Source organism: Tachysurus vachellii, chromosome 20 (assembly GCF_030014155.1).
Source record: "Tachysurus vachellii isolate PV-2020 chromosome 20, HZAU_Pvac_v1, whole genome shotgun sequence".
Taxonomy (NCBI): domain Eukaryota; kingdom Metazoa; phylum Chordata; class Actinopteri; order Siluriformes; family Bagridae; genus Tachysurus; species Tachysurus vachellii.
This window is the reverse complement of record NC_083479.1, coordinates 9052981-9066289: the sequence shown is the minus strand read 5'-3', so window position 1 is coordinate 9066289 and position 13309 is coordinate 9052981. Positions and strand designations below refer to the sequence as shown.

The 13309-nt window shown below is 38.6% G+C and overlaps 1 protein-coding gene across 1 annotated transcript in view; it reads right to left on the bottom strand.

The window, feature by feature from the left end:
• Window positions 1–6795: 6795 nt before the first annotated feature.
• grik1a (glutamate receptor, ionotropic, kainate 1a) overlaps window positions 6796–13309 on the bottom strand; it is a 54382-nt gene continuing 47868 nt past the window's right edge. Inside the window, exons 11-17 of the mRNA XM_060896159.1 lie at window positions 13009–13232; window positions 12328–12446; window positions 9435–9652; window positions 8576–8801; window positions 7974–8224; window positions 7539–7708; window positions 6796–6876 (exon numbers count right to left, since the gene is read on the bottom strand). Of these exons, the coding sequence (XP_060752142.1) occupies window positions 7574–7708; window positions 7974–8224; window positions 8576–8801; window positions 9435–9652; window positions 12328–12446; window positions 13009–13232 (1173 nt within the window). The 3' untranslated portion in view covers window positions 6796–6876; window positions 7539–7573. The remainder of the gene's footprint in view (window positions 6877–7538; window positions 7709–7973; window positions 8225–8575; window positions 8802–9434; window positions 9653–12327; window positions 12447–13008; window positions 13233–13309) is intronic.

Below are 13309 nucleotides of genomic sequence, written 5' to 3'. Positions count from 1 at the left end.
CCATTCAGTGCTCGGGCCCTAAATATTGAGTCTTCATGCTTCAGAATTCTTTGAATTGCTTCACAATGCTTTAAATCAGTGGTTCACTGAAAGTGAAGCTTGTCCCATAAACTGGTAGCCTGTTCTGTAGACATTTGCTTCAAATGACATAAGCAAAGCTTAACAGAGGAAATGTGATACTCTTCATTAAACACGTAGAAATACTTTTTGAACTTTTCAAATACATGAATCACTTTCCTTTTTACACATTGACAAAAATGTCCTTTAATGTCTTTTCTTTAAAACTTCCATAACTAGCTCAGTGTAATGCATCTCTCAGCCTTTTTAAAATGACGGCTATTAACATTGATCCCAGTTTTTGAACGCTTATTGCTTTAATTACTTTGCCAGCCTCATTATTACACTGACCAAACTAATGGTATTGTGCTTCATATGTAGGACGTCTCACTGATAAATATGCATCATGAATTCTCTGACTGATTGAAAGAGCTGCTGAACCTGCTACTATCTTCCCACACTGCATTCATTTAAGTATTTTGGGTGTTTTCATGCAGCAGATGATTTGCTGTAGTGTATGTGCTTGTAGGTAGTAATATCTGAAGTTAAATATGAAGCAGAAGCAGACTCATGAGCTCATACTTATCAAGGAGAGGTTTTTACATGGCGTATATTCATCAACCAGGACTAGTATTTCAGCAAGACAGGACCCGTATTGTATTTTTAATGGTATTTATAATGTTATCTAAAGTAAACTAATCTGTGAACTAATGAAACTCCACAGATGACTTCGGAAACATGGTTGTTCTAGACATCCAGACATCTTGTTATCTTTACTGAATACTAGACAAAATATGTACAAATTAAATGGATGAAATATGCTAAAGTAAAAAAATAAACAAACAGTTAAAAATAAAATAACCCAAACAATCATAGACTTAGTATTTTCCCAGAATTGTAAAAAAGAAGTTGAGGTTTTTTCAATCTTCATCCATCGAGTGATGAACCAGGTGAACCAGTTTTCCCTGAAGCCTCAGATTCCTGTTTTTGGCTGATAGGATGGAACCCAATGCGGTCTTCTGCTGTTGTAGACATTTGCCTCAAGGTTGGACATGTTGCATGTATTTGTGTGTTTCTTGATCTCTAGCTGTGTAAAACATGGCAACTTGACATACCTCTTACTTTTTTGGTGAGTATTGGAATAGATAGTCTTTAGACTAATTTAGAGTAACTTAATATTTAATTGCACATCCCTTGCTTGCATTACTGCAACCCACAGACATCGCTAAACTGTTGCATTTTTCTTTTGTGATGCTTTTCCAGGTTTGTACTGCATCTTCCTGATGAAGTCCTTTGTTGTGTTGGCAATGTTTTGGGTCATTGTCTTGCTGCATGATGTCCCAGTTATTCTGTATGTATTTCTCCATGATTTGGCAGCCAGAATATTTCTGTAGACCTCTGAATTTATTCTCATGCTACCACCATGAGTTACTGATACCACTGATGAGTGGTTTGATTCTTTTGGTATAACATCTATATTTCTACTCTCAAGGTCTTATTCAAATGTTTGATTGTGAGACCTTCACCCTGCTCAGTGGAGGCTATTGGTAACGTGATTGACTGGTGTTTTGGGGATTTTTCTTCACAGCTCTCTTATTGTCTCTGTCAGCTCTCAAAACTGCTGTAGTTTTCCTTGGTTAAACTGTTCAGTATTTGATTGTTTCTCCCATACACAGATTTCTGGTTTTCATGCTAAGCTTTCATTTTAACAACAAATTCAGTCTTCAAAAACCAGCCTGGATTTCCATCGATCTGAGCCCACAATTGTCTTTACATTAATAATTTTGCCTCATCCACCAAATACGATAATGTATTAATTATAATTAATTAATATTTGCTTGGGGGGCACGGTGGCTTAGTGGTTAGCACGTTCGCCTCACACCTCCAGGGTTGGGGGTTCGATTCCCGCCTCCGCCTTGTGTGTGTGGAGTTTGCATGTTCTCCCCGTGCCTCAGGGGTTTCCTCCGGGTACTCCGGTTTCCTCCCCCGGTCCAAAGACATGCATGGTAGGTTGATTGGCATCTCTGGAAAATTGTCCGTAGTGTGTGAGTGCGTGAGTGAATGAGAGTGTGTGTGTGCCCTGCGATGGGTTGGCACTCCGTCCAGGGTGTATCCTGCCTTGATGCCCAATGACGCTTGAGATAGGCACAGGCTCCCCGTGACCCGAGGTAGTTCGGATAAAAGCGGTGGAAAATGAATGAATGAATGAATTAATTAATAATATTTGCTTCTGTCTGCTGCTGTTTGCACTGGTCCCAACATGATTGCATAATTTCATTAAATAGGAAATATACTCTGTACTTGCCGCATTGTTGTAAAGCACATAGACAGAGGGTATATGGCCAAAAGAATCTGAGCTAAACCTGTTGTTTACAGGTGCATAGGATCAAGCACATAGCCATACACACATTGTTCCAGTGGGTTCTAAAGAGCTCTGTGACATTTTAGGTTAAAGATTAAAGCTCTAATGCTGCTTAGTGTCAATGTACCTTGTCAAAAACACAATATAAATAAAATTTCATAGAATGAATTACATGCTAAATAGAAATAGATAGCTTGTTCAGTAGAAATGTTTATCTTCAATGAGGCAAAATACAGTAAACACACATACCTCAGATGCATTATCATGGACCCACCATGGCTCTCTCACTAACGCAGAATCTAAGAGGATGATTGAGTTTTCTGCCCATGGTTTTGAGTCTGAAATCATTGACAAAGTTAAAGAAGTGCCTTTGGACAAAGAGTATATTTCAATTGTTAGAAGTTACAGCCATCTGGAGTGTTTAACTGAGAATATACCCCCAACTGGTTTAACAGATGGAAACTATAGCAGGAGCTGCTAGAACAGGCCCTGCAATCTGTTCACACTACCTACAATGCTCTTTTTTTCTGTATGTCTCTGCACCATATGTGCATCTACAAAGTATACAGCAATTTCTCTGCACATATCCAGAATTTGTTTGATCAGTTAGGCCACTGGGTCTTTAGACTCCAAGTTGTGTTGCTTGCTAGAACTGATCATATTTATTATAAGAGGAAATATACTGAATTTTGGCACTGACAGAATTGCTACAACATGATATAACATGCAGTATATAATTTCATGTTTTATCCATCTTTTATCCTTCAAAAATGAGTGAAGACTCCTTAAGCAGTTTATGGTGCATTCACCCATTCAAGTCTCAGGGCTTTGATGCATATGGCTAGTTCTGATCATCCTTGAGCATTTCTTATCTGCTTGTTTGAATGGCTTCCTTTAGCTTTTGAAGTTGATCTCATTAACTAAAGCTTATTGAGGAAACCTATGTTAAACCAATGCATGTGTGTGCATTGCAACTTATGCAACCATGTACATAAATGTCTGTCGGCTAGAAATAAAGAATTACATACTAGAGGTTTCCTTTAGATCATTCACGTCACAACTGTTTTCTTCTTATAGTGTGAAAATCTATTCCGTCTGAGACATATGAGAACAAAATATGTGTTCTGAATAAGAAAAAAATATAGCTGATTTTGATTGAAATGAATGGTTGCTGTATAATCATGATATTTACATTTACATTTACAGCATTTGGCAGACGCCCTTATCCAGAGCGACGTACATAAGTGCTTAAATCTCTAACATTGAATACATTAACGCTGGCTCACTAGGTTACATACTTAAGATACCCTGAGTTTAAAACATTTGTTCAAAGCTTCAATGAAAAAGTGTCATAAAGGTTGTGTTTTTTTTTTTGTTTTGTTTTTTTTGTTTAGTTTTTTTAAATGCAAAAGATAAGGAAAGTAGTGCTAGTTGAAGTGTTCCCTGAATAAGTAGGTCTTCAACCGCCGCTTGAAAATAGAGAATGACTCAGCTGTCCGGACCTCTAGGGGAGGTTCATTCCACCACCTTGGTGCCAGAACAGAGAAGAGTCTTGTAGTATACTTGCATCTTACCCTGAGAGATGGTGGAACCAGTCGAGCAGTGCTGGTAGATCGGAGGGTGCGGGATGCAGTGCGAGGAGTGATGAGGGCTTAGAGGTAAGAGGGAGCTGGTCCATTTTTGGCTTTGTAGGCCAGCATCAGTGTTTTGAATCTGATGCGTGCAGCTACCGGAAGCCAGTGGAGGGATCGCAGCAGCGGGGTGGTATGCGAGAACTTGCAGGTTCTAGCAGGTTGAAGACAAGCCAGGCAGCTGCATTTTGGATCATTTGCAGAGGACGGATTGCATTCATAGGTAGACCTGCCAGCAGTGCGTTGCAGTAATCCAGTCTAGTAATGACAAGAGACTGAACAAGTACCTGAGCAGCCTGTGTGGACATGAGAGGAAAAGAACAGTTGATTGTCCATGGTTACCCCAAGGTTGCGAGCTGTGGCTGAAGGGGAGATCAGATCGTTGTGCAAGGATATAGCAAGATCATGACCTGGGGATGAATCACCTGTTATGAACGGCAGTTCAGTTTGCTAGGATTGAGCTTTAACTGATGAGCAGTCATCCATGATGAAATTTCTGCCAGACATGCTGACATCCGATCAGAAGCTGTGGTATCTGAAGGTGGGAAAGAGAAGATAAGTTGTGTATCATCAGCATAGCAGTGGTAAGAGAACCCATGTGAGGAAATAACTTCATCAACAGAGTGAGTATACAGGGAGAAAAGAAGAGGACCAAGTACTGAGCCTTGTGGGACACCAGTGGAGAGTCTGCGTGGAGCAGATGTCACTCCCCTCCATGTTACCTGATATGAGCGTCCTTCCAGGTAGGAAGCGAACCATTCCCAAGCTGATCCGCAAATCCCAAGACTCCTGAGGGTGGACAAGAGAGTCTTATGGTTGGCCGTATCAAACACTGCTGAAAGGTCAAGGAGGATAAGGACGGATGACAGTTGGCCGATCTAGCAGCATGTAGTTTCTCAGAGACATCCAAAAGGGCTGTTTCTTTAGGATGGGAATAACCCTTGCTCTCTTGAAAGTAGTTGGTACCTGACCAGATGCTATGGATCTATTGATGAATGTGGTAATGAAGGGCAGAAGGTCTTGCGAGATGGTCTGGAGCATAGTGGAAGGGAGTGAATTCAATGGACAGGTGGTAGGATTGCAAGACTGGATGAGTTGTAAAATCTCTTCTGCTGCTACAGTTGAGAAATGCAACAACAAAGGTGTAGGGGAATCCATACTCTGAGATGTAAGTGCAGTCAGGGCTGAAGTGAAGGTCCGGCAAATTTCCTCATTCTTCTCCTGGTAGAAAGAAGCAAAGTCTTCCGCAGTCAGGGAGGATGAAGGTGGAGCTGGGGGGTTGAGCAGAGAAGAGATGATGTTGTGGAATTTCCGAGGGTCATGTGAGGAAGCATCAAGCTTTTCCTTGTAGATGGAAGTCTTGGCAGGTCACATCTGAAGAGAACTTGGCAAGGAGTGTAAGAATCAAGATCTGCATCAAGTTGTAATTTCCTCCACTTTCTCTCTGATGATCTTAACTCTCTTCGACTGTTGCGCAGCACATCTGAAAGCCAAGGAGCTGAACAAGATTACTTGGGTTTAGTGGACATAGGGCAGAGGAAGTCCATAGTTGAGGAAAGAGATGAGAGGAAAGTATCTGTGGCCGAGTCCAAGGGTAGTGAGGAAAAAGACTCAGGATCAGGAAGAGAAGAAAGAGTGCCAGAAGCTACAGAAGAAGGGGAGACAGAGTGAAGGATGCAGCGGGTAAGAGCAAGGGAGTGAGAGGTAGTTTTAGGTAGGATAGGTAGAGTGATGGTGAAGGATACCAAGTGATGATCGGAGACATGTAGTGGGGTAGCAGTCACGTCTGTAGCTGGAGAAGGACGGGTGAAATCCAGGTCCAGGCCTTCTTTGTGTGTGGGGATGTAGCTGTTAAGTGTGAGGCGAATGAGTCGAGAAGAGTCAGGAGGGAAGAAGATTGAAGCTTGTCAGAGGGGAGGTTGAAGTCACCAAGCACTGTCAGATGGGAGCTATTGGAAGGGAAAGCACTAAGCAGCGTGCCCATTTCTTTCCAGGAAGTCCCCTAGGGGACCAGGAGGGCGGTAAACAACAATGATAACAAGGTTGATTGGAGAGGTAACTGAAATGGCATGGAATTCAAAAGATATCATTGAATGCCAAAAAATTCTCCTTATGTCTTATTAACAACCATTTGATTTTAAATGAAAGCTTATAAGAGTGCACTATTCAGGGTTTCAATAAAGGCAAAAAGTAGGGGGAGTTTTATATATGGCCTCTATTGAGGGCCACAGAACTTTACAAATAACCTTTGTCTGGTCAGTACATTAGGGAAATGCTTTGTGTATATAAGAAACTGTGTACTGAATTGCCAAAGCTTAAACATTAAATTAGTCTGGAATAGCTTATGCTCAAATTCCACCTGACACTGTCTGTGTGTACTTATTTTGCTGTACACATTCCCTACAGGAATTAAAATTTAAATCATTTGTGGATACTTGCATTTGACCAAGACCTGTATACAACTATTAATTCATATAGACTAAGATGGTGCTAAATAAAATGTGTAAAACCTCTTTTTAATTTGAAAATTGAGGACTGGACACAAAAAATGCTACAGAAGAATGATACATTTACAATTATGACTTCATTTTTATTCAATAATTCTGAGTACTAAACAAATACACCAAGAAGTGTTCCACTATCACTAAATAAATAAATAAAAAATAATATATTTAATTCAATTCAAGTTTCTTTGCTCAAGGAGCGTTTGGAATTGCATAAGACTCCTGTGAGTACTGCTTTCCCGCGTGGTCTTCTATTCCTCATTGCTTTCCGACACCTGAAGGAGACTCCAAGCTCCTCCATTAGCTCGCTGAAAAAAATGCACTGAAAAAGAAGGTAAAGCCACAAGTGAGCGCTCATTCTAAAAGAGTAACATTAATCTGTCTTACCTTAAAATCTAAATCAGCGAAATTAATTGAAAGAGCATCAGGCACGTTGATATGGAAATTGCTTGGCAGTTCCGGTAAAACTTACTAAAGTTTTTTTTTTTTTGTAAACTTAATAAAACCTACTTAAGCCTTAATGAAAACATATTATTTCTCTTGCAGAAGTGTGAAGTCGAGTTAATGTAGGACTGTCATCATTTCATCACAGTTTCTGTCAAGTGCTTTTCATTTTTTTTTAACGTTCATGCAGTCTTTTGTAAAAAATAATGAAATAAATAAATAAATAACCTTTCAGCCATTGTCAGGTCATGTTCCTGAGAAGAAATGTAGCCTAATACCTTTCTTTCTCCAGTTGGAACAAATAACATTTTTAATTACCTCAATTAATCTATGTCACATTAATGTAAATTACCATGAATAATTTTCTTAAAAGCACACAAGATTAAATGAGTCAGAAATAACAAATTCAAAGAATTGCCATCACTAATGGAAGTCTTTTGCTTTCTTTTTTTTTTTTATCTGAGGGGGATTTAGACAGTGCATGTACAAGTGAACAAAGGTATAGTTAAAGGGACTGGTGATTAATAAGGTCACACGCACCCCTTCAAAAGCTACTGAGGTGAGAGTGGGAGTGATCAATGCAAGGAGCACACATCATCCTCAAGAAGGTGCCCACTCTCTAAATCTGTGGATTTGGATGTGCCAGTGAGTGACGGTGAATCACGTCTCTGCAGCTGCCGGGACTGAACCCCATAATAGAAGCAAAATGCCTTGCAGATGAAAGACACAAATATAATAAAAGAAAATAAATGGAATCATGCAAATAAAAGCACACAAAAAGCAATGCAATGAGACAAAGAAAAAAAAATTACAAATTTAAAGTAACAAATGAGTCCTTATTGAGAGAAAAATAGAATAAAATAAGGTAAAATAAGGTAAAATAAACCTGTACTCCATAAACATGTACTGGTACATGTCAGTACTAATGCTGAACAATGAATTCAGATATTTTTAAACCTGTTAAATCATCCCCACCTCCTCAACATCACTGTTCTGGCGAGATTTGTAGACGAACTCTCCAATTGCCACAAAAACAGAGAGAACAAGGCCAGCAGCAAGCACAATGAAGATGCCCCCAATGTTCTCTACTCCCAAGGCATTGGCCTCCTTGTTGTTCTCCTCAGGGCAGCCATTCCCCCTCCACCACTTCTCCTTCATCATGTGGAGCTTGCCCTCCTCCTGCAGCTGCAGAATAGCAATGGTCATCTTGTCCCGGTAAGGTGAACCTGCAAAAGACACAACTATTATGCTGTAGCTTGTGTAACTGGATAATGGGCATATTCATCTTTACATTGCATATAGATTCACAAACAATGGAGCTGCTTATAAACATTAATGATTTACATTTTGTAGAATAAACTATATCAATATATGATTGCCTGGAAATTTCCTTTCAGCTCCAAATATAATCCAAGCAAAATCAAAAAAGACGTAAAGTATATCTTATGAAAAAGAAATAAAACCTACAAAATAACATTTTTCAAAAGATTGCACAATACAGTAGGAGCATGTATTTATTTGCATTGTCCAAAATGTGTTTGTTAATCTGTAGTCTTTGAATCCACCAGTTGTTTTACCTATAGGTGTTCCTACTCCATAGCCTTTGGAGTCTATGAGTCCCCCAACCTGTGTGAGGTTACAGTTTCTCTGGCTAATGTATTCTATGCTGGTGGACTCCATGAGGAGGGCGTAGTCTGTGGTGAGAACACGTGTGATACCCTCTTTATTGTTCTTCACCAGGGCCGTGTTCTTCCTGCTGCTCATGAATGCCCACATCTTCTCGTATGTTGAGATCTTTGACTTCTGCAAGCAAACAAAAGCAAAACTAAGTAGCTACCGACTAAACATTCTAAGGGTAAAGAGCAATACCATGTTTTCTTAGATCTTTTCTCTATCAATGTCACACTTATCAGTGATATAATGTGGGTCAGATCTGTGCAGCTGATGTGTAATAAAATTGTACCCACTGTGCCTCTCAGGATCAAGTGAAGAAGGCAAGGTGCCACTGATATACTGTACAGCCTTTGTGTTTAGAGAGCTCAGGCAGGTGAAATAGGCCAGCTGCAATGTGAATTTTTCTGGGTTGATTTAATTTGTTTTGTTCGCCTACCTGTCACTGTTTTATTAGCTACAGGAATGCAGTAATCACGGTCTTTAATCTTTTCTGGATAAACCATACTGGCTGTGTTAGCTCTCCTGACCCCAGCATGGTTACAGCTATGCTGTGGGCTCTGTCTTTCTTTTTGCTTGTGTCTTTCTTGCACTACAATATTACTCTGTTTTTCTGCCTCCATCCTTAAAAGCTTTTTTATGTAAGCAGCATAAATATAGCTCACATACACTACAGATATAGCCTGCGAAATCCCCCAATAGCATCACATTGTTTAGATTCTAAAAAGACAGTACATATACAGACACTGCTGTGTGAAATCTTACCTTAAAGAAAGTCATGGTGGAACCGTCTCTCACTGCTCCATATTCTATTCTAGACTGCTTGGCTAGATCATCAGCTGAATCGATTGGAGCATCCATCCGCTCCACAGTCAGAAATGCAGCCAGGTTTGCGGTGTAGGATGATATGATGATTAGTGTGAAGAACCACCAAATACCCCCAACAATTCTGGTGGATAAAGCCTTGGGCATCTGGTCTGACCCTGTCACAATAAGTAGGAGAATTGTTCCGTGCAATATAAGAACACCTTAAAAATGAGTTAGGACCTGCATTAAAAGTATTGTCAGAACTGTAATTTGTGACTATTTTTCATTACTTATAGCATTATCATTTATGCTTCCAAGTATTACTTACTACATTATATCACACAAGAAGATGTACAACCACTGTAGGGCTATGCGTAACTATAAACTACACGAATCTACTAATATACAGTACACTATATGGCCAAAGGTTTGTGAAAACTTGACCAGGACACCCAGTTATGCATTTTTAATTCAACCCATTTGCATGAACATGAAGCATGTGATCTGCAGAGGGGGAGAGGTATTTAATCTTATATTTATTTTATACCACCAGGGCCGTGTTAGAACAGAAACATTGTTTAAAAATCTAAACAATGACTTACTGCAGCATTTATAATACTAACTACTTCATCATCTGTATTATATACTTCACTAACTATTTATTATTTTGTTTCTTCATTATCATTAGAATGTTCATTAATTTCCATGTCTCCAGAAAGCCCTCATTACTAAGATAGTAACTCGTTTATAAATTAATGAGTAACCTGACTCATTTGTTATTCATTAAGCGCTTTGTTAATGGAGCTTGCATGCAGTTCTACCTTAAAAAGGTAGAGGACACTAATATCTTTACAAGAATATTCACCATGCCATTAATTGCCCTATGGTTTAACTTTATTAGTAGAATTGTCTGTAGCATGGTGGAGAAGGGTGGTGTCAGTGGTTCAAATCACAGCTTTGACCACATGGTTGTTAGCTTTACTATTGCCATGTTCAGATCTGGTATTCATATATGTTTCTAGAGGTTGTTAGGGATGTAACAGTATGCAGCCCTTCAACAACCTTTGACTTATAACTTATAGAAGTATATAGAGAAATCATATCAGAAGAAGCTCTGATTAAATCTGAAGTTAATGCTGTCAACTTTTAATAGGGTTACACTAGACAGATGTTAAAACCAAACTGACCAACTGCAGCCTGAACACATGCATTCAAGGGTGGTAATAGACTATAGCACAATGTTTGTGGATAAATATTCAGGAAATGTTCTGTTGACAATATGGCAATGCCTATTAATTTGGTCTATGTTTTAGGTAACTGGATAAACTCATAAAAGTGTCATCAGAAGACTTCAGGTAAGAATAGAATAAAATACATTTATTCGGAATGTAAAGACTTTCATGTTTGACTGCTCAGAAGACAGATAGTTCAGACTCGGTTGGTGGTCTTTGGTTTGGCTTTGACATTTCCTTTGACTTGTCAGGTATTACTATTACCCTATGATTCACAAAGTACATCAAGCAGCTATATTTAGTGGAAAGCAAACACCAACACACAACTGCCATTACCCTGTTTTATAGCCAGAAAAAATGAATTCAACATATTATGGAACAGTTAAAGGGTTCATGTGAGAGCACTAATGGTAGCCAATAAATTAATATAGCCCTGTTATACTGATTGAATGACATTAGCCATCATATATGAAGCGGATCTATGAACACACATACAATTTAATAGTGGCTTATGGATATGTAAGAAGTTTGCTAAAAATATGAGCTTGTATTTTTGGAAGACCTAAACAACTGGAATTACATCCATAACAGGATGCTGAATAAGCTGCAACACCAGATGTTACATTTCAACTTTGACCTGGGACTAGGATGGGCCAACTGAGGAACTTAGGATAAACACTAGAGTTACAGAAAGTACCAAATTTTCTTTTTATAGATATATAATATCCTGTTGTTCTTCACGATGCATTTTGTAATGAACTTTATATTTTAATATAAAGTGTAGTGATTTTTAACTCAAGCCCAGTAATAGGCATAATTATTATTCCTTACAGAGCTCATTGTTATAGATATTATTAATTATTATTAGTATTAAACAATCAAGAATCACATAATCTGCCTGAAGCAAGGCAAGAGAGGTCACCACAGGCCAACATAGGCCCTAGCAAAGTAATGTGGGACATTCAGGCAAAAAGGGGCAAAATCAGAGATCAGAAGCCCTCGGTGAGAGATGTTAGACAACGAATGCGTAGTTCATCTGACAAATGCATGGAGCAGTCAAATTATTAACTTAATATACAAAATTGGACATGTAACGTGACACAGGTGAAGTCACGTGTGTTGAAGACTGGCATTATAATCTGATGAATAACAACATATTTAATTGTACAACTCAGTAATTCTATGCTACAAAATTAAAGTAAAGACACTTCTGTACAGCCAAACTCTGACCATACCATACCAGCCGATTATAGGTGGCTCAATAATGTGTTCATTTCCTACTCCTCATTTTCTATTAAAAGCCACACTTGCTGCAAATTCATGCCAAAATTCACGTGAGCCTTTGCCAGGCAAGAACTGCCTTATTACAGAATAAGTAGGATGAGACTACGAGGCTAGGTTAAATCAGGCAGCCTAATATATATGAAGTCACCTGATAGTAACACCAGGAAAAAACAACTTAATGAAAAAATAGAATTAAAATAATTGTGAATTGCAAGTTTATTTTATTTATTGCTGCCACTCTACCTGTGTCTGTTAGAATGTTTGTACAATATACATTGTTTCTTTCAATATGAGTGTATATTTTATTCAACAGAACTTATTTTTTAATTTCCTACCTTGCCTCATGAGTGCTGCAACTCCAAACCACAAACTATTTAATAATGTAAAGTTGTTTTCCATTACATCTGATGAAGGATTGCAAGGATGAGGGTTATACCATTCGTATGGTGTGAACCTGTATAAAGATTGAACAAGAGAATTATGCACAACCAATACAGGCATGGCCATAAAACTGTGCAGTTTAATATTTAAGTTTTTCAAAGGAGAGGAACAACACGTTTCATAATTGGGGACCCGTTTTCAGATCTCTGGTGCAAAAAGTAGGTCAAGACAAAGTCATGGTTACAGAAGGTTTTGCAGAGAGATTAATTTGCACATATTATAATGAAACTTAACAGAGAGTGTTAAGACACTCATTTGGATTTCCATTACATTTGGAAGTGTGTGTAATCTTGCTCCATTGGTTTCTTTATTCCATAAATGCTCTCTACTCCCATAGAAAGATCAAACCTGGATTTAAAAACACACTAAAGATCTTTGACAACAGATTACGGTTACTTAAAATCCTGACAATAGCAAGATTCTCAAATGAAACAACTTTCATTGTGAAAAACAATACATTCTGCTTTTACATTTTTCCCTGATAAGCTAAAGGAATCACTTTCTCTGAAAACTTGATCTTGAAAAAACCTTGGTGTCAACAATGCAAAATGTCAGCATTGGCATGCTTAATATACCTAGCAATAATGAAGAGAACACAGCTGACTCCCAAACATGCCAACAGCACATACATCCAGATGTCTGGGGTGAGGGGGTTGAGGAAAGAGAAGACTCCTGGGTTGGTGCCATTGGGTTTACGGTACAAGATACTAATACCTAGGGTCATAAACGGCTTAGAAAAATCTATTACTTTTTCTCGCACATAAGTGATGGTCAAAGGGGCCACAGCCAGATCAGCTACCTGGAGAGCAAACAAACAGGTGGTCATTCATTTAGAGTAAAACAAATGCATGCATACATGTGAACGATGATCTGCAC